Here is a 21,991-nt window from a genome sequence, read left to right on the forward strand (position 1 = left end):
TGACATCTGCTGGCATGCATTCCCAAGTGCATGGAAATAAAAACTGAGGGTTTGTGGTTATGAGCATTGCTTAATAAAAGGTTGAGGCTACAATCACATCAGATTGCTGAGCGGTATTTACAACAATGAAACATGTCCTTGCTTCTCTGTGCCTTCTGCGAGCTTTTCTACATGCCTTGACTCAATGCACTGTCCGAGCCTCAGAGTTTCAGCTGGATGGAGACTATTTGTTAGGTGGAGTTTTTGATATTCATCATAGTGTCACGGTTTACCATGACAGACCCGAAGCCATCGACTGCTCCAGGTAAGTTTCATAATACATTTCGGTAAATAACTGATCAAGTTTAAACTAATGACAAACTCTTAATGTAACATTGAAGATCTTTACCTCAGATGCTGGGTCAATGGTAATGGCTTCCCCCTCAACTTAATCCAATAATTGCAAAATTATCAAAGTTATATTAAACCTGAATTTAGTCCTTGTTCAATAAAAATCCCCTTTTATAGTTTCCATATCTGGACAGAGGTCTGAAGACTAATAATGTTAACAAAGTTAATCCTATTTTCCTGTTGTCCATTCTCTGTTCACAGTCAACCCTTTAGTCTGTCAAGTTATCGGAAGTTTCAGTTAATGAGATTCTCTGTAGAGGAAATCAATAACTCCACAAACCTCCTGCCAAATGTATCTCTGGGCTATGATATATTTGACCACTGCTCAGATACACATAATTTTCCAGGCATTTTAAAACTCTTCTCAGCCGACGGCTTGATCCAACCTTGGGGCGAACCACACAAGAATGTGTCCAAAGTGATGGCAGTGGTCGGCCCTTTTTCAAGCACCGACACCCTAACTATAGCTCCACTGTTCATGAAGGATTATATTCCTATGGTAGGTTTGCAAACTACTGTGCTTTGATATTCCCCCTATGAAATCAGTAATTTAAACTAAGGTAACAATTTCAATTTTTTAAAATTGTGAAACAACTTCAAATGTTACATTTGAGAAATGTTACTGAAAATGATGACAATCTCTCTATTACCCCTTTATCAGATCAGTTATGGAGCCGCTTACTCTGCCCTTGAAGAGATAGAAAAATATCCTTCTTTCCTACGGACAGTGCATTCCAATAAAAACATCATTGACGTGATTGTTAACATTGTGCAACACTTCAACTGGCACTGGGTGGCTTTTCTTTACAGTGATGACGATTTTGGCGAAGATGGCAAGGATTTGTTCATGAAGAGGATTAAAGCTACTGAGATTTGCCTGGCATACACCCACAGACTCAACAACAATACAAATACCTCACTAATGTTCAAACAGATCGAGGCACAGAGGATACACGTCATTATTGGTTTTGCTCCAAAATTGATTGCTGAAGCTCTCATTGAATCAGCAATACAACTAAATGTCACCAACAAGGTGTGGATAGCTGGGGACACCTGGTCCTTAAACAAGAAGCTTCACAAAGAGAAAGGAATCCAAAATATTGGAACTGTGCTTGGAGTGTCTCAGCCAGTGGTGCCAATACCTGGCTTCAGTGATTTCATTTATTCTTTCAAAAACCAGACTCACTGTAAAAATGCAGAACAAAATATGTTTTGTAATCAGGTTTGCAACTGCAGCAACCTGAGTCCAGAAGAAATCCTCGCTGTGGACCCATCTTTTAATTTTCCTGTTTATTCTGCTGTATATGCCATCGCTCATGCCTTACACAATACCTTGCAGTGTGGAGTTGATCAATGTAATGGCAATATTACAGTGTACCCATATATGGTAAGTTTTACAATTTTTCACATTTATATGTATGACAGCTTTAACCTGTAGATGATGGAAGTCTAATATAATTCAAAATATTGGCCACATATGTTTTGTCATCACATATATACAACTTAACATCCTCAAAGTATAATTGCAGTTGCCTGGCATTCAAATCTCCGGCAAGACATGTATTTGATCAGTGTGAAATCAAATTAAGTAATGGTCATTTTAACTTTTTGTACCCACATCAGGTTCTAGAAGAGCTGATGAAGTCAAACTTTACACTTTTAAATCAAAGTATCCAATTTTATGAGAATGGTGACCCCCAGTTCGGATCCTATTCTATAGTTTTCTGGAACCACAGTGGTGATGCAGAGGATATCGGCTTTTATAGATTTCACCCATCAGTCCATTTTTTCATCAACAACACCAACATTCAGTGGTACACAAAGGGAGAAGTAAGTCATATTTTTCTCATTATGTGTGGCGTAATGCAGTATGTCAAGACCTAAAACAGTATGATGATTAAAAATGCATTGTTTTATTTTTCCTCCCTTCTACATGGGTGTGTGCGTGTGTATACAAAAAAAGTTTTGTTAACAACAGTGACAGTGGCTAATCAAGGAAATATGCAGGTGGTGGTTGTTCATGGTGAAAGTTTAGTGGATGTCAAAACATATTATTCAGTGCCAGGATGTTGGCACAGAACAAATACTGTTGAGAAATGTAAAAGTTGTAAATACTGTTGTGACAGTCAGTCCCCTTTTGTTTACCTCCATCCCTCGCACTATTCTCTTTTCTTCCCTTACTTTCCTTATCTAAAACTGTTGTGTACAGGTGCCGACTTCACTGTGTTCCCCAGAATGTGATGTCGGATTTGCAAAAGAACATGATGGAATCCACAAATGCTGCTTTAATTGTGAAATCTGTCCAGATGGAGCTTACATCAACATCACAGGTGAGAGGAAGAAAATTAGTAAAAACAGTGGCCTTGACGAGAGTTAATTTCTGATTTTTGTGAAGCATTTTTTCCAAAACTGATAGGGTTTAACAATAGTTGTGTGTTAATTGGAAACATCTACATAGGATTCGATCTCCACTCCTCTGACCAATGCAATTACATCTAATCTAAAGCCTAATAAGTAAAAAATGACAATGAAAGTTTTTGCTGTTTTCTTATGGATCACAAAAATGTCTCCTAAAAATTACTTTCCCCCAGAACCAAAACGCATTCTCAATTACGTTTGACCAGAAACGTATCTCCTCCCTGATTACGTTTGTGTTTGACGTATTACAAATACGTTGATTATACACGTATACGTTGATTAAACACATATACGTTGATTATACAGGTATTTTAGTTTTATTGTTTTTACGTTTGTGTTTGACGTATTACAAATACGTTTATAATCATGTGTTTGTGTTATTGTTTTCTTGCTGTCCCCGTGAATTTAAGCATATTTGAATTTCTAAACTCTGCGGAGGAAAAGAAAAGGGGCGGTCTGAAGCAGGTAACAGGGCCGGTCTGAAGACCGCTTGGCCGCCGGTGTGAGGCCGGCAACAGCCTCCGTCGCGCCGGTCAATGGATTTGTAATACGTCAAACACAAACATAATCAGGGAGGAAATACGTTTCTGGTCAAACGTAATTTCTGGTCAAACGAATGCGTTTTAGTTCTGGGGGATTCTGGCAAATTGCTCCCGCAGGCTGTGCATGCCATGTATGAATGTGTGGATGGGTGAATGATGACATAAAGGGTTTTGAGTGGTCTATTAGAAAAGCTATACAAGTATAGTTTGTTTACCATCATGCAACATTCTTTTGATTTTAACAGTACATTATTGTGATTTTAACAATACATTATTGTAGGTAAACATATGAAAGAGTGTAAAAGAGAAAAAGGGTAACCTCCTCAGCTGTCTGATATTTTGTGTCAAACATAATTTTATCTCAGTAACCTTAACTTTATTGTAAATCTGTCCTGCTCATGTTGAACAGAGGATCCCTACACGTGCATCAAATGTAAGGAAACAGAATGGTCTACACCAGGAAGTACGTCATGTAATCTGCGGGTGGTGGAGTACGTTCCATTCACAGACATCGGGGCTATAGTGATCATGATCGGAGCCTGGGTCTTGGTGGGCCTCACACTTGCCATGTCCGTTCTCTTTGCCATCAACTACAACACACCTGTTGTCAGATCTGCTGGAGGACCAATGTGCTTCCTAATTTTCAGCTGCCTCAGTCTGTGTAGTCTTAGTGTGTTCTTTTACTTTGGTAAGCCATCCACTTCATTTTGTATCTTAAGGTTCTTACCATTTCTCTTGTTTTACACGGTTTGTCTCGCATGTTTTGTGGTGCGCTCTTTTCAAATTGTTTGCATTTTCAAAATAGCCGCCAAGTTCCCCATGCTCCATACTTGGTGGATGAAATATCATGGACAATGGCTGGTCATCACTGTGGCATTTGTTACTCAGGCAATCCTACTTCTTTTTGGCTATACTTTTGCCCCTCCCAAGGCCTACAATGAAACACTTGAGTACCCAGATAAAATCATACTTGGTTGTGACATTAATCTCAAAGCATCCTTTGGTCCTGTGGTTTTACTTGTATTTTTGTGCTCCCTTTGCTTTATTTTCTCATACATGGGAAAAGACCTTCCTAAAAATTACAATGAAGCCAAAGCAATAACCTTCTGCCTGCTCCTGCTGATCCTCACCTGGGTCATCTTTGCCACTGAGTACTTACTTTACCATGGCAAGTACATCCAAACATTTAACGCCCTGGCAGTACTCTCCAGTCTCTACTCCTTTCTGCTGTGGTATTTCCTCCCAAAATGCTACATCATCATTTTTCAACCCCACAGAAATACGCAGGAGTACTTCCAAGGTCTCATTCAGAATTATACCAAAACAATTAGCCAGTAGCAGCTTCCAGTAAATATGCATCTCTACACACAGAAAAGCCTTCTGTTAATAATTTAGCCTTAGAGTACATATAATCATAATCTTTGTCTCGATTAGTTTTTTCTTCCAATAGTTGTAAACTAATGCTTTATGCTTGTTTGTATTGTTTTTTTTTATTTTGAGGATTATAGAAATAAATGAGGACTTGAAATGAGCAAGAACAAGATACCCTTTGAGTTTTTTCGGAGATGGTGGGCAACATGTCCCTGGATTCAGTTTGGTAAGGAGATTAATACTATTGTTATATTGACAGCAGTATCAATCTTCTCATCTGATTTCCCACAAGAATATGAAAAAACATCATTCTTAAAATGTTGAATAAATCCTTTATGAGACCTGCACAGTTGAGTATCTTCACAGGTGCCCTTAATGCAAGACCCTTCTGGCTTCCAAGTATTCCACACGGTTCACATGTAAAATAAATTATCTCGTGAGGAATCTAAATCTGCAAAATGGTCTGCTTCAAAATCTAAACTTCTGCAATTCTGAACTACTCATCAGATCATGAACACTGCTGTACTTACACAGGAGAAAGGGCTGTTGTGTGATGTGGAATTTATGATGAATATACATGTAAAGGGATGTTTGAAAGCAGAAGCTGATGCATGACAATAGACTTAGAAAGCCATTGTGTAAGACACAGAGAGACACTAGATACAGCATGAGCTTATGTTTTCATCTGAACCAAAATAAGGTTAATAAATAAAGAAGACCATTGGGGCTAGATACATTTTGGTAACACTTTATAATAACTACACACTATTTAACATTAGTAAATGATGAGTAAACACTCAATTCATCATTTAAAAAGCATTGTTCCAACATGAACACTCATTAGTATGGAATTCATAAACACAGTTATAAATGTTTTATTCTTGATTAATAAGCTTGACTATTATTTGTTTCATGATTGGGTTTTCATACTATATAAATGATCGATTCCCCATTTGTAAATCAAGTAATATATATTGCAAACCGGACAAAAGTCTCAGTTATCTTTTCAACAGAAAAGGGAAATAGACACAACACAAAGTGATAAGAACATCCATATGATGTGGCCGATGCCCGTCAGTGGCACGAGTATTGAGTATGTTTCGTAGTTGCTGGCACATACATATTATTGATTATTTATTATGAGTATCTAGCTAGCTAGCTGTGACTTGTTTGCTTGCTAGCTAGCTAGCTAGAATACAAAGTCCTACTACTCACCCATAAATGCATAAATGGACATGCACCTCCCTACCTACAAGAACTCATCACTCCCCAAACCTCCACCCGCACCCTCAGATCTACAGGCCGCTCGCTCATCCGGGTCCCAACATCAAGCTGCGCACCATGGGCGATCGGGCCTTTTGCTCGGCAGCACCGCGCCTCTGGAACAGTCTCCCTGACCACCTAAGGGCAACTCAGACACTGAACTCTTTTAAGACTGGTCTAAAAACCTTTTTATTCAAGAAGGCATTTTTAACCTTGTGTTAGTACATTGTCATCTATTCATTTGTCTTTTTTTTAAACTGTATTTTTACTTCTTATTAGGGGTTGCTCTAACCATGTTTTAACTGTTTTTATTTTTGTTTTGCTATATATTGGCTCTGTGGCACTCTGAGTTTCTTCTGAAAGAAAAGTGCGTTTAAAAATACAATTTATTATTACTATTATTATTATTATTATTAATGCTTTGTAAAGCATAGATAGTCCTCACTTTAGATGGGATCACACAAAAATAGTAACTACCTGAATTAATCATGAATTACACATTTATAAAGCACATGTTAACCATTAGTGCATGAAAACTCAATCATGAAATGCAATAGTCAAGCTTATTAATCAAGAATAAAACATTTACAACTGTGTTTATGAATTGCATACTTATGAGTTATCAATCAGTATTCATGTTATAACAATGCTTTATAAATGACAAATTAAGTGTTTACTCATGCTTTACTAATCCTAAACAGTATATAGTTATTATAAAGTGCGACCCCTTTTTATTCAAGAAGGCATTTTTGATGTGTTAAATCACTGCCAGCTCTTTTTTATTATAGTTTGTTGTAACTACGTTTTTATTTTTTATATATAGGCTCTGTGGCACTCTGAGATTCGTTTGAATGAAAAGTGTGTAACAAATAAAATGCATTATTATTATTATTATTGTTATTATTATTACCATGAGACGCATAATAGTCAAGCTTATTAATCAAGAATAAAACATTTATAACTGTGTTCATGAATTGCATTTTAATGAGTTAATGGTTCCCTAGTCTGTCTGCCTGCCTGTCTGTCTGTCTCTCTGTCTGTCTCCTGCACCCCACAGGTAACAGGAGGGGGAGAACAGCCTAATGAGAAGCCCCTGGGCCCGGTGCTCTGCGGGGATAAAGCTCCGCCTCTGAGACGGCCAGCTCTCTCTCCGTCGCTGGGTGTTATTTGTCGGTGGCCAGCCAGGCGAAGCGCATTATGATTTCTAACTGTTTCCATCTGTTTTGGGATTAAGCCACCCACCTTATTTAGTGAATAAACTATGTTTTGCATTGAACGCTGCGTCTCCCTCTTGTCTTGTCATAGCGCTAGAGCCGGTTCGTGACAATGTTGGAACAATGCTTTATAAATGATGAATTAAGTGTTTACTCATGCTTTACCAGTGGCGGGCCGTCAGGGCCTGCTAAGCCTTCTCTGCTGGCCTAACAGAATCACAAAGTTTAAATTTAAATTATTTTTTTTCATAAATATAAAAGTTATAGCTATTTTATAATTTAATTGTTTTTCACAAATACACTACATGTACTACAATTATTTTTCCTTATTAGCTTATTTTCTCATTGCACAGCTCCTGTCTTCCTGTGTTGCTCTGCCTTCAGTCTGCCTTTAGTCTTCAGGCTGCTTGTTAAGACTGCTCATCCAATCACATTTCACCTCTGTTTCTCTGTGCAATCGAGAGCTGGTTAAACTATATGTAGAGGCCTGCTAGCATTATAAAACGTGTGTTTGGCCACAGGGCCCGTGTGACCATTAAATCTCTGCCCACTGGGGCCACGGTTTCGCGGTATGACATTCTCGACGTTCATAGCGCCGCGATAATATCGCAGAAACATGACTTTACGTCTGGCAGAGAGAGGAGACTTCCTGCTTCCGGGTGCCTGCCCAGCCAGAGCCCAGCAGCATTCTAAGCCCATAAGACAGGCCTGGCCAACCCGCGGCTCCCGGCTCTTTGCCTGAATTGAGACATTTTCATTTTTGGCTCACTGGGGGAGGGAGGGTGAAGAGGGGATGGGGTGATGTTCATGTGTGCCCATGTGCATGATGTGACTCTTTGCGGTAACACAGTAAAAAAATGTGGCTCTTAGTCTCTGACTGGTTGGCCACCCCTGCCATAAGACAATGAAAAGAGCAGCAGTGTGTCATATGACATTGTACCAAAAAAAGTTTCGTCAGACGAAATACTACACCAGAACGAGGAAGAGGACTCCCGCGACCAAAAGGAAGATGCAGACAGAAGGGATCCATTTGAAGATGGGTAAGTGTATTTAGATACTAAACTTTGTGTTCCAATAGCATATTTACGATAGCAGAGTGAGCACATTTAGCTGGTCCCTTTCTGCTCGAGTCTGGCGTAACGCAGGTACGCACGTAGTGTGTTTACGTTAGCCGCTAGCACAGTTAGCTCATGCTCTGATCATAGTCCCTGCTGGATCTCTGTTACTGTTTTGGTGTGCAATCGTAACTTTCTTTCAGTGAATTTAGTAGTGACCAGTAGTCATTTATTTTACAGAGAGGATTAACATCTGCAGCAGTGGACAACATGCAGCTTCGCTCCAGCCACCAGCACCTATGCTGTCGTGGTAGCCTGACAACGCGGACCCTGTTTACTAGGGGTGGGAATCACCAGAGGTCCCATGATTCGATAATTTATGATGTAAAACATGGGTAAATATCTTATATGAAAGTGCCTTAAAAGGTGAATTTAAGAAATTATGTCAAATCGAGAAAATCGAGTGAAAATGACCTCAGTGTTCCATGAGTTAACGTGCGCTGTGATTGGTCAGTGGGGCAGCGTGACTTCTGTCAGCGAAAGAAGCTTCTAGGTTGTAGGTTCTAGCTTCTAACTACAACATACAACCTAGAAGCTAGAATCTCAGGCTGAAGCCTGAGAAATGGACTTGCATGGTGGATTTAATGATGACGTCTTTCGCACAGAGGGTTACGGAGGGTTATGTGCATGTGATGAGTGAAATGCTGGTTGTGTCACTGCTTTTGCATCTGCATTCGCATTTAATCATAAACAAGCCACTGTGCTGTTGCTGCTGCTGGTCGAGCAGGAGCCGGCGTTGGGGCCTCGGCTCTCCCGGCGCCAAGGTGCCAGCAGCTGCCAGCAGCTGCTGGAGATGTTGTGTGTGTGTGTGCAGTGTCTTAGTGCCGCAGTTTTGTTGGATTGTTTTGGTATAACTAAATGTGACTGGTTGTTGATTTGAACTTAATGACGCAGCAACGGCAAGGTTGGAGGCTTGCTCCACGGAGTGTCCGCTGTTTGCTCCCCAAGCCTCCAGAGCCTCATTTTCTGAGAAAAAAAGAAGAAAGTTTTTGAAAACGGCGCCTTAATTATCTCTGCAACTACATGGTTGTTTAATTTCATTTACATTGCTACAATACCGTAACCCTTGTGAGAAGAGTTTTAAAGAGGTTTAATAAAATTAATAATAAGTAAACATTAATAAAGCGTCTTTTTTCTCGTCTTAAGTGGTTAAAATAGCTCCGCAGGTCGGTCCACACCCCATGTGACCTCCACCAATAGTGCACAAAAATCGTCCATATAGCAGAGTGAGCGTATGACAGTCTGTATGAACGTGCCGGACAACGCGTCATGTTCAATAAGGGTCGGTCTGACAGTAACTCCTGGGACACTTTCTTTTTTTTTTCAGTCCGCACCTGATGTGGACTTCACGTCACTGAAGGCCTTGGTCGATAACGCACGGCCCGCCACTGTGCTTTACTAATGTTAAATAGCGTGTAGTTTATTATAGAGTGTAACCTATATTTTATTAACTTTTGGGGAAAACACCAGAAACAATCAATAGATACCTGAGGATGTTACTTTGTTATCTTGTGATGTATAACAAAGAAGTGTGGTTACACAAATGGTAGTAAACATAGGTGGAATTTTCTGGAGTTTGTGAAAAGGGGTGGAAATAAGTAAATAAATTGAACGAGGTACAAGTGAATCTATAATTGTATTGAACTTGACCGAATCCAGTCCAATTCATTCAACATTGAAAGGAGTATCCATAACATTGAAAAGTATTAATGTGTTGGACGACCTGAAGACTTCCTGGCACGGTTGAAGTTTTTTCCCACACGTGATGAGTTTCTTTTCACTTAAATACAAGAGAATGTCCCTATAATGTTGTTGGCATATGGATTAAAGCATATACAACTGGAAGATTAAATGTAAACTATACTTTAAATGTGTTATTATTATTAAGATCAAGCAGTATAGTCTATACTGCTTGATCTTAAATATACGTGTAAGTCTTAAGTGTCCTCAATTGTCAATACATTTGTATTCTTACTTCTAGTGTAACAATTTGGAGGAGGAACAGCTCAGAGAACAGGAGACAGGAAGAGCCCCAATTGGCCTCAGCTGAAACTGATCAGGTGTTTTGTGTCTTGTTCCTATATGAAGCTCAGTAGGAATGGAGGCGAGAGGAGAAGAGAGCAGAGGCACAGTCTGCCAGCGTGTGCAGGTCACAACAAAAGTATTTGCAAAACAATACCTCGAGTGTGCTTGTGTCATTGGTGCTGGGGGGAAACTCAGGGAAGTAACAGGAGCTTGTTACAGTACGTTACTTAAGATTAAGATGGATAACAGAGACAAAGAAAATAGACCTATATCTACAAAGTCAAACTTCATCTGAACATACAGGAAACAAAATGCCAGAATGTTGATTTTAATTTTAATTTCTTGGAATGAAGGTGCAAACATATCATAGCAATAACTGCTTGGACCAAATACTACAGTGAAGTGCTGTTCCCACCTCATTGTCCATTAACATTTCTTATATAGTTAAACTACCACTATTGTTTGTGAAAACCTTTCAGAATAGTGTCACAAAATGTCACAGTAATGGGGTCATTTTCTTGAAAATAAAACAAACATATAATACCTTTTTAACAGACAGTATTTTGGTCTCCATATGATGTTTTAGTTAGCATATACACTTTGCAAATGTTACTATCTGGAACCATGGCAATACACATACTTATATATCAATGTTTGTGACAAGTAAAGTTTGATTTGACTTTACCACACAGAATAAGGAGTTCTGTGTTTCAGTCAGGAGAAATTCAAATTCTGGTGAAAGCCCTGGCCATTTATCATGTTCATTTTCCTATTTCAAATCACGTGTGCGGGCCGATGTTCACTCATGCAATCATTTGAAAGAGGAGGTGGTCATTTAGCATAAACCAAAGATATTGGGTGGAATTAATTTAATTTGTATGTATTTGCTTGTGTATCCTGTGTGATATAACAATCTCATCTGAACTGGCTGAGGTCATTCTTACAGTATATCTTTCTTTTAAAAGGCTGTTCAATTCTGAAACTTTTACTGCAACAACAATAGCTATTGGTTAACAGCCATAAGTTGTTAGAAAAATGATGTACCAAGAAAAAAACTCTTTGCTGAACATAATGCATGCAATTACTGTTAGAGGATGGAAGGTAGTCAATGGCTTGAACAATGTGCCAGTGCAAAACACAGTTGCAGAGGAAAAGTTGTTGAACTTTCAAACACGATACCATTACTGTAGCCCATAGATGTCTGAGTTTAGAAATTGATTATTAACCTACTTTTACAAACTTTGTACCTGATCAACATATACTCATATAACGAGTGAGAGATCCATGTTTGTATCAGTGTCCCTACCAATGCTGAGACCAAACCTACACCCTTGCATCCAGTACTCCTCCCACCCGACCTGTGTGAGCTTTTGCAGTCTTTATGCTACCTTGTTCATGATTACAGAGATACTATAAAAAGCAATTGTGTGGATTACCTACAGCGCATCATTTGTTTTAGCTATAGCTACTAATGCTGGATGAGACCAGCCTGACCTGACTGATTGGACATCAGGTCAAGTTCCCTTTCAAGATTCCCTCTGTATAACACGCGTAGAATGTGATATCAAGCCCCCTTGTGGCATGAAAACACATATATTCATTTCTTAAAGGGAAGATGACCTGCGGTGATGATGGGCTTTGAGCTCTGTGTGACGGTGAGACAGAGTAGGTTCTGGATGCGGAAAAAATGGAAGCTTCACATCAACTATCTGGAGATGGATAGATTACCAACGTCTCAGGTGAACTGAAAAACTGAAGGAATAGCCGAAAGCTTCACTTTGAAGATGTCACAAGAAAGAAACCATCATGATACACTTTGAATGAGCGTTTATCCCCGCAGTTTCTCTATTGCACTTCAAGAGCGGTGTATTTTGTTAATGTGCTGTTGTGTTGGTTAATTGACTGTAACTGAGCTCTACTCTTGTTTGTTGAGATACTGGCTACTTTCTTAGCCCTAAAATATTGCTGTCGAACGGGCCAGCATGTTCTGATCAGAACAGATAATACATGTGAGCAGACCTCTCCAGGTGTGCCCTCTTGTGAGAGAGTGGAGGCTCCATCAATTGGGTGTGGCTCAGTTACGGGATAGTTTCGGTAGGGCAGTGTTGGATCGCTTTGCCCCTGGGATGAATGCCCAATGCCCTGTTATGGTGTCTGAATTTGTATCTATTGTGAAGTCCAACTTTTAGGGGTTGCCTCCAAATGCGGTGGCAACAATCCAAAGTGCAAAAACAACACCATACTGCTTCACTTCACAGCTGGACTTGGTAAAGAGTGGCTATTCAACTGAGGGATGACTGTGGTGAATGGATTGTAAATGTGCAGAAGTTGCCTTGCATATGTCGCCACACTTAAACTGGAGGAAACAAGGGAACGTCTACATTGTTTAAAAGATTACCAGATTTATTCATATTCATGGTCAAGGCACTCAACTTTGTGGCTCGTGGTGATGCACGTCACAGGTGCAGCAGCCAATTAGATTATTTTTGCATTCTGATTTGTGTATTCTCCTCCAACCATTATTGCTATGTATTTCATTCCCACATGTATGGAAATTTTGACTAGGGCTTTGCCATCACCAGAGTGACATTACCTACTAAAGGTTGAGGCAAATACCATTAGCGTTCACACAAGATTTGGAACAACAATGGAACATTTTCTTGCTTTGCTGTGTCTTCTGGGAGCTTGTCTACATGCCTTGGCTCAATGCACTGACCCAGCCTCAGAGTTTCAGCTGGAAGGAGAATATTTGATAGGTGGACTTTTTGATATTCATCATAGTGCCCCTGTTTATCATGACAGACCAGAAGCAATCGACTGCTCCAGGTAAGCCTCACAATAAATCTGAGTGGATAGCTTTTGAAGATAAAACTAGTAGAATGCATTGTATAACAGACATTCGAGACGTAAGATAATAGAAAAAGCACAATTAATCGTATCTAGTTAGTTGCTATGTTATTAAAATTGCTCTATGAAGTTTATTCTGACGTTAGTCCTTGTTCTATGAAATATGTGTTCTAACTCTCAAATCCATACAGGGCTCCCAAAAATGATACTGTTTATTAAGGCTTCGCAAACTAATATTTGAAACATTAAGGCAAAACTGTTGCAAATAAGAAGCTTTGAAGCCACAATGAAACAAATTCTTTGTAAATTCCACTAAATCTGCTGTTGTGTTTTCTCTGTTCACAGTCAACCCTTCCTTCTCCCAAATTATCGAATGTTTCAGTTGATGAGATTCTCTGTAGAAGAAATCAATAACTCTAACAACCTCCTGCCAAATGTATCTCTCGGCTATGAGATATTTGATCATTGCTCATCACAGAACTTTCCAGACATTTTCAAACTTATCTCAATCAATGGCGTGATTCCACCTTGGGATGAACCACACAAGCAACAAACACACAAGTCCAATGTGTCCAAAGTGTTAGCGGTGGTTGGTCCTTTTACAAGCACTCAGGCCCTGGCAGTGGCCCCACTGTTCATGGTGGATCTCATTCCTATGGCAAGTTTGCCAATTATTGTGTTTCAACATTGTTTACTGTCAAAACATATATACATATATTAAAAGCATACATATATCAATATATGCTTTGATCAATTCATTTTAAAATGTATTTTAATGTTACATTTGAGAATGTGTCACTAAAAACTATTGTTTTTTCCATTACTCTTTTGACAGATCAGTTATGGATCTTCTAGTTCTGTCTTTTCAAAAAAGGCACATTTTCCATCCCTCCTACGAACAGTGCATCCCAATAAAGAAGTCATGAATGTGATTTTTAACATTGTTCAGCACTTCAGCTGGCGCTGGGTTGCTCTTCTTAACAGTGATGATGATTATGGCATTGATGGACTGGATTTGTTCAGAAAGAGGATTAAGGACACTCAGATTTGCCTTGCATACAACAAAGGCCTCAATGACAATACAGATTACTCCCTATTATTCAAACAGATAGAGGCACATAGGATACACACTATTATTGTTTTTGCTCCAAAACTGACTGTTGAAGCTCTCATTGAGTCAGCAATCCAACTAAATGTCACTAACAAGGTGTGGATAGCTGATGAGGGGTGGTCCTTAAACAAGAAGCTTAGCAAGAAGGAAGGAATCCAACATATTGGAACTGTGCTTGGAGTGTCTCAGCCAGTGGTGACAATACCTGGTTTCAGTGATTTTATCTATTCTTCCAAAAGCCAGATGCATTGTGAAAATGCAGAACCAAATATATTTTGTAACCAGGTTTGCAACTGCAGCAGCTTGAGTGCAGAAGATGTCATCACTGCGGACCCATCTTTCTCTTTTCCTGTTTATTCTGCTGTTTATGCCATCGCTCATGCTTTACACAATACCTTGCGATGTGAATCAGACAGATGTAATGGCAATATTACAGTGTACCCATATATGGTAAGTGTACGCGTGAGTATTTATGATTTGCTCCTTCATGTTCTGATTGCTTTGACTTAAAGATATGTCTTTAAAATAACTTTGTGTACCCACATCAGGTTCTAGCAGAGCTGAAGAAGTCAAACTTTACACTTTTAACCCAACATATCCAATTTGATGAGAATGGTAACCCCGAGTTCGGATCATATTCTATAGTTTTCTGGAACCACAGTGGTGATGCAGAGGAGATCGGCTTCTATAGGTTTCACCCATCAGTCAATTTTTTTATCAACAACACCAAAATTCAGTGGTACACAAATGGAGAAGTAAGTTTTCTTATTTTTTATCCTAATTATAATATGTGCAATATAATAGAGTATGCCCAAAGTTTATACATGAACATGTTTTGTTTTAGGTTGAGTGCACATGTGACTAAGTCATATGTGTTTAGTAATAGCTGTGACAGACTTAGAAACACAAATTCAGGGACATCAAGCAGTGGTGACAGTTAATGGTGTAATTCTCAGGGATGTCTACATATAAATGTCTGTTCAGGTGGTTCTGTTCTTTTTTTAAACGTATTATAAATCACAAAAGCCACTTTCCTCTTGTTTTGCATCCACATTCACAGTGTTCTTTTTGCTTCAATGACATTTAATTTGTTGCTACATAATTGTCTTATACAGGTGCCTACTTCACTTTGTTCCTCAGAATGTGATGTAGGATTTGTAAAAAAACAAGATGGAATCCACAAATGCTGCTTCAATTGTGAAATCTGTCGGAATGGAACTTATATAAACATCACAGGTAAAATATGATAAATCAGGGGGAAATATGAGTGAAAGTGAGATAACTCACATCTATACCAGACTTGCTAAGCTATTTTTGGAAAATGTTTCTAAGAATACACGTTTGTCTTCAACTGCATGGGAACCGGTTTTCTTTCGTCATTTAATACATTGCCTTGTTAAAATGACCTCTACGTTAATTATGTTTAGTTAAAGCTCATTTTGATCCAATCTTGAGAGAAGATATGAATTAAAAGATGGAAAGAGTAAGACTGCTTCCTCAGATGTCTGACATTTTCACAAGATGACCTTAACTTAATTGTTAATCTGTCCTTCTCTCATGTTGAACAGAGGATCCCTACACATGCATCAAATGTAAGGAAACAGAATGGTCTGCACCAGGAAGTACGTCATGTAATCTGCGGGTGGTGGAGTACATCCAATTCACAGACATCGGGGCTATAGTGATCATGGTCGTAGCCTGGGTCTTGGTGGGCCTCACACTTGCCATGTCCGTTCTCTTTACCATCAACTACAACACACCTGTTGTCAGATCTGCTGGAGGACCAATGTGCTTCCTAATTTTAGGCTGCCACAGCTTGTGTAGTCTTAGTGTGTTCTTTTACTTTGGTAAACCAACCACTTCCTTTTGTATCTTAAGGTTCTTACCATTTCTCTTGTTTTACACGGTTTGTCTCGCATGTTTTGTGGTGCGCTCTTTTCAAATTGTTTGCATTTTCAAAATAGCTGCCAAGTTCCCCAAGCTCCATATTTGGTGGATGAAATATCATGGACAATGGCTGGTCATCACTGTGGTATTTGTTACTCAGGCACTCCTACTTCTTTTTGGCTATACCTTTGCCCCTCCCAAGTCCTACAATGATATACTTAGGTACCCAGACACAAACATTATTCTTAGTTGTGACATTAATCTCAAAGCACTCTGTGGTCCTGTGGTTTTACTTTTATGTTTGTGCTCCCTTTGCTTTATTTTCTCCTACATGGGAAAAGACCTTCCTAAAAATTACAATGAAGCCAAAGCAATAACCTTCTGCCTGCTCCTGCTGATCCTCACCTGGGTCATCTTTGCCACTGTGACGTTACTTTACCATGGGAAGTACATCCAAATACTTAATGCCCTGGCAGTACTCTCTAGTCTCTACTCCTTTCTGTTGTGGTATTTCCTCCCAAAATGTCACATCATTATTTTTCAACCCCACAGAAATACGCAGGAGTACTTCCAAGGTCTCATTCAGAATTATACCAAAACAATTAGCCAGTAGCAGCTTCCAGTAAATATGCATCTCCACACACAGAAAAGCTGGTGTAGCCTTCTGAATACTTATAACACAATGCTTTGGCTTTTCTAAATAAGTATTTGTCTTGTTTACTTTTTCTTTTCAGGGTTGTCAGTTAATCTTTTTACAGAAATTACTGTTTTGAGAGGAATGTATTGACAAGAAAAACATTGAAATTAGTTACGACAATAAATAATGGAGCACCCTGTTACAACGCATGTTTGATTTCCAACCTTTGGACCTTTGCTGCATGTTCTCATACCTCTCTTTCTCCCCATTTTCCAGACAGTGTCTCTACATTGTCAAATAAGTTACAAAAAGACACACAAAAAACAACAGTTTCCCTTCAAATTGTTCAGCACATTAGCGCATCTAAAATCTTTCTGGGCTGTTATTTCTAAAAATATGTGCATGTTGTATATCAATATATATTTTGTTGTTGGTGAATTAATGCTTTAACATTTTGAAGTCAAATGCTATTAAACAGCCTCAGAGCATTTAGTGATCCACTTAAAGGGAATCCTGTTAAGCCCCTGTACTAATAAAGATATTGGCATTCACATGTACGGCATGGTAAACATTAAGAGTGGAAACAATTAAATGGAATGTGTGTTTTTCTGCTTGTTAAACGTTTTTTTTTAAGCTGCTGTAACAACAATCTCACCACCGGATGGCGCCAATTCACAGTGATGGTGCTTTAGGGCAAGACTTCAGTTCCACCATACTGTATGACTTAATTTATCATCTAATATCATTATTCATCAAAGTCAAAGCGTGATAATAAACATACATACTTTCCATATGTCACCCCCTCAGTATGACCTTTAAACCATATTCATTCCAAAAATGATGGATGATGTGAATTAAGCTTTAAATGCTAAATCAGCCTTAACTATTGCATTGAGATTAAAGTGTAAGGTATCGGTGGAGAGTGCAGAGAGGCGGAAAGTTGTTTTTGCTGATTTTTTACTGATTGAGATTATCTGCACATAACAGTATTCACAACAGTTTGGAAATAAATTGAATAGTTAATTTATACTGAACCAATACACTGGAGTGATAAATGAATACTCAGTAATGAATGCTAGCATTTTTGTTTTTGTCTGTCAGTTTGTTTCTGTACCCGCATAAACAAATGAAAAGTCTCCATGTGTGGATGCATATGACGTGATGAATAAAATCCTTTCCGGCTTTGATGATGATTGCCATTATCTGAGTTTATTGGCTGTGAAATTTGTCAATGAAAAACAAATTGCAATAAACCCGTTGTTTTTTTTCCTACTCACTGCCCAACAGTAACATCTAACCTTCTTGTTCTGTCTTGGAAGTACATTAGTTTGGTAATCAATTATGTATTAATTTAGAAAGTGTTATACAACCCATATTGCCAACTATGACCCTGATGTAAATGCAGATGTATTTGGGGGACAAGGGTGCCTCGTTTGGAAGCATTAAAGGCCTCTAATAGACTATAGTCAGGTAGTTTGTGTGCATGGGGGTGACACTAAATATATCCGTTCCCATGTGCTTTGCCAGATCTTCTCTTCTATTGATTAGTTGGTCATAGATCCAATTAAGACTTTGTTTTGTCTCAAATAATATGTGTGTCATGCAGGGATTGCATATTTATTTTGTTATTCATTTTGTAATTAATTGAATGAGTGTTGTGCTACCTTGCCTGTTGGCCAACATTAAGCTATTTTATTAGTTATTTCATAGTCATATAAAAAGGGCCATAATGCCCATGAAGCTAACGTGTTTTGGTCGTTTTGACAGGTTAGCTCACGGATGCGTCAGTACGGTCGACCATTTTCTGCCTCCATTTGAAAGTCACAGTTTCACGCTGTGACACAGTTGGGCTGGGGCGCCCCACAAAGTGAAACGGAAAGAGCCTTGCTGCAGGGGGTATGTGACAATTCCAGAGGGGTAAATTGCCATTTTGTTTGGGCTATTCAGTTTCCTGGCAAGGAGAAGGGGAGGATGGACCGTGAAACTAGGAACGAATTGGTAAATGGTGCCACTTAGCATGGCATATGGCGCGTTTGGAGAGCTGAACGCTGCACCAACAAATTGACGATTTCATACCAATTTCAGAGTTACATTCGCCACACACGTCGTCACGAGGAAATTCAGCGCATTCATCCACTCGGCAGAAGTTGAAGATTTGTGTGACCTGTTACAGTGTTAGCGTTGGGATTAAACACTATTTCAAGATGTCAGGTTTATAAATCCTAATTTATCTAAATATTGAAAACGTCCAATGGCCTAAATTGCCTAAACATACACTTTAGCATCATTTTTGTCGTCAATAACGACAACATGCCTTGTTTCATTTGTATCTTTTATTTTCCTTATTTTGTGCAAGCCTGATGGAGGTGGCATTTCTGCTGAAGGGACACATTTCTGTTTTACAAAATATGGAGCGAGGAAAATCGGAGGAACGCCCACTGGCTTTTCACTTGTACCTTTCAATTTTCCACTTCGGTCAGATAAAGGGGAAAACCCTGGGAAAAAAACGTTGCCAGCAACTGGTCCTTCCTTATACGCCTAAAGCAAAAACACACTTTAAGTGCCATTTGCGTTTGTTGGCCATATGGGATTCGCCTTTAAAAGTGTCTTCTTTTGAGTGAAATACTACAGGCTCAGGCTGGTGTTGAGATATCTGGATTCCTATTTTCCCAAACGTTAGCCCCCATAAGTCCAATTTTTGCGTTTTAGTATAGCAATTTCTTTAAAGCACTTCTAAAACATGTTGGTCTTGTCTAAGAATATCGATTTCATTTTCAACAAAGAGAATATAATTAATGACCAAATACATTCGTGTTTGAGTGGAATATCTTTACTCACTATCAATACAGTCGGGTCGCTTTCAGCAATGACAATTAGTTGGGAGTTAATTTGTAGCCTGTTTTCTATTGTTCAAAACTAACGATGGCTTTGATCTATATCTATCTGTGTGTCTATTGTATGTAAAGAGATGGATCTAACCTACGTGTAAATAGTCATAAATCCATCAATCCGAAACAAAAAGGCCGTGACGTGGACTACATTCAGACAATATTACTGTTTCAGTGCATGAGAAACATTAATATTGCAAATAAATAGGCCTAATTTATGAAGATGACAGTGTCAATCCATTAAAAGTGAGAGTCGGCACTGAGGCGATATGGCACAGAGAAACCGCTAAATATTTTCCTCAGAGGTTTGTTTTTTATATACTAATCTTAAACAAAATGCTTAATTTGGTCATATGCCTAACTGTTGTTTTACGCGCACGGCTAAATGCGGTGCGCTAAAGGGTGCTCGGTTATTCTCATTCAAATCTTGCTCAAGTGGTTCAGAGTAATGGCAGATGTTTTGCAATTCAAGGCGCATCAATACCCATGCGCTTTAGTGTTTAACAATGGCGCTCCCCTTTTGTTAGGCACTTGTCTCTTTCAGTTCAGAGCTCGACAAAGGCTTCATCCTCCAGCGAGTTATAAAGTTACTTTCCAGCCAGTTCATTTCGGTCCTTGAGAAAACCTTAAGCGATGTTAATGTGCACCTCTGGTCTTTTCATGCGGTAACCCCGGCACACACAGGCAAGCAGCGTCCATTGTGTTCCCAAACCAAAGTAAGAAGTCTTTAAATAACCCGAGGACCAGTCTATAGAAATTCATGACGCTATTTCTATTTGATGTTTGATCAGAGCTTCGTCAACAGGTCCGTCGCGTGGCTTTTCAGAAAGTCCTGTATATATTTCTAATATTTTTACAGTGCACCTGTCCTTGTACCTGCTCCTTTTACTGTGACCGTGTTTCTCACAATGAGCGGTTTGGTCACATCAGGGCTGCCTCGGGTCCATTTGAATGGAAGGCGGTACATCGATTTGCTCCGCTCACGATGCGCCAACTTATGGGCTAGTGTTTGCATATTTTAACAGCGCTCTACTACGACATGGAATAGCCTTTTATGCATGCGTTTACAACATACGCACGACATTTACCACAACATATATTGTTAATTTTAAATGATGTTCTGCAAAATACAATTACCTGCAGCACAGGCATATTTTAATTATTGGATAATTAATGGAATGATGTCATCAGATGGTATACCGTTAATGTAGACAATAGGCATTTTATTTTGCGGTAAGTTTACACTCACCACGCATGTTGCTAAAACATAGTAGCCTATAATATTTGTAATCTATAGTTGTTCGTAGACATTATCATCTTCTGTTTTTTTTTCAGAAACAGCAGATGTATAACCTCTGCATTTTTGCATATTCTAGGTATTAGCCTAACCATTGGTTTGCAAATGTCTCAGTTTCCCTCAAGGAAGAAAATAGTTTATTGCAGTAATTGCATAATTGCTTCACTAATTGTTGTTAACAAGTTCCCCAATAGTCCAATTATTACAGCAGCATTGTCAGGTCCCCGCCGGCCTGCATCCATGACAAAGGTCTGATAGGGTTAATGAATGACCCGGGGCTGAAAAGTGAAAGTGGAGCGAGAGCCCGAGTCCTTTTATAAACATACACTTAACTTGTCATTTAATGGCACTTGCATTATTATGTCCACAAGTTTCTCGTTGCGCCATTCTTATGGATAGATGATGACATAACGACTCTTGAGAGAAGTGAGGTTGGAGGGAAACGGTTTTAAAGCCTGCTTGCATTCCTTCACTGTAGACCCCAGAGAGCCAACACTAATTGAAATTATACCGAATAATCAGCGGTGAAATCTCTACTCTGCGGCACAGAATAACCAAACAGGCGACTGGTGTGATGCCATGACTTCATGCTGAAATCAACGCACCACGGTCTTGTGTTCAATCCAAGCGTGAAAACGCAGATAATGTTGCGTCCAGAGAGGACAAAAGACACCAGAAAGCTCACTTACACCTACCTCGGGCAATGTTCATACCAATTAAATGCTTCAGTAACAACAACACAGTTGTGGCTCGCAAGTTTTCGGTACATTTTACGCAATTAGTGGCTGACACACGCCCGACATGCCTGTGCTTTAATTCGAATTGGGACTCCAGATTTTAGTTATTCGAGACTAACAATCCGGTCCTAAGTATAAAAAAAAACTGAAATTGTACAAATAGGTTGTGCAATTTAATAAACGACAAAATCCTACTATTTGCAGCAGAATGCAGTTTGAGCTACACAACTTGGTAGCGTTGTGTGACAA

At 39.1% G+C, this 21,991-nt stretch overlaps 2 protein-coding genes across 2 annotated transcripts; both read left to right on the forward strand.

The window, feature by feature from the left end:
• Positions 1-125: 125 nt before the first annotated feature.
• On the forward strand, positions 126-4,688 carry LOC306743330 (taste receptor type 1 member 1-like; the record flags this gene model as incomplete). Its single annotated transcript, XM_079225834.1, has 6 exons — positions 126-304; positions 592-889; positions 1,052-1,777; positions 2,014-2,220; positions 2,600-2,720; positions 3,760-4,688. The coding sequence occupies 6 exons, from the start codon at positions 126-128 to the stop codon at positions 4,686-4,688; spliced, it is 2,460 nt and encodes an 819-aa protein (XP_079081960.1).
• An 8,297-nt stretch (positions 4,689-12,985) lies between these two features.
• LOC306743332 (taste receptor type 1 member 1-like) lies at positions 12,986-16,796 on the forward strand (the record flags this gene model as incomplete). The annotated part of the gene is made up of 6 exons (XM_079225836.1): positions 12,986-13,164; positions 13,531-13,843; positions 14,021-14,746; positions 14,845-15,051; positions 15,412-15,532; positions 15,865-16,796. 6 exons carry the CDS (start codon positions 12,986-12,988, stop codon positions 16,794-16,796), a joined length of 2,478 nt encoding a protein of 825 aa, XP_079081962.1.
• Positions 16,797-21,991: the final 5,195 nt, after the last annotated feature.

Source organism: Taurulus bubalis (genome assembly GCF_910589615.1).
Source record: "Taurulus bubalis genome assembly, chromosome: 11".
Classification (NCBI taxonomy): Eukaryota; Metazoa; Chordata; class Actinopteri; order Perciformes; family Cottidae; genus Taurulus; species Taurulus bubalis.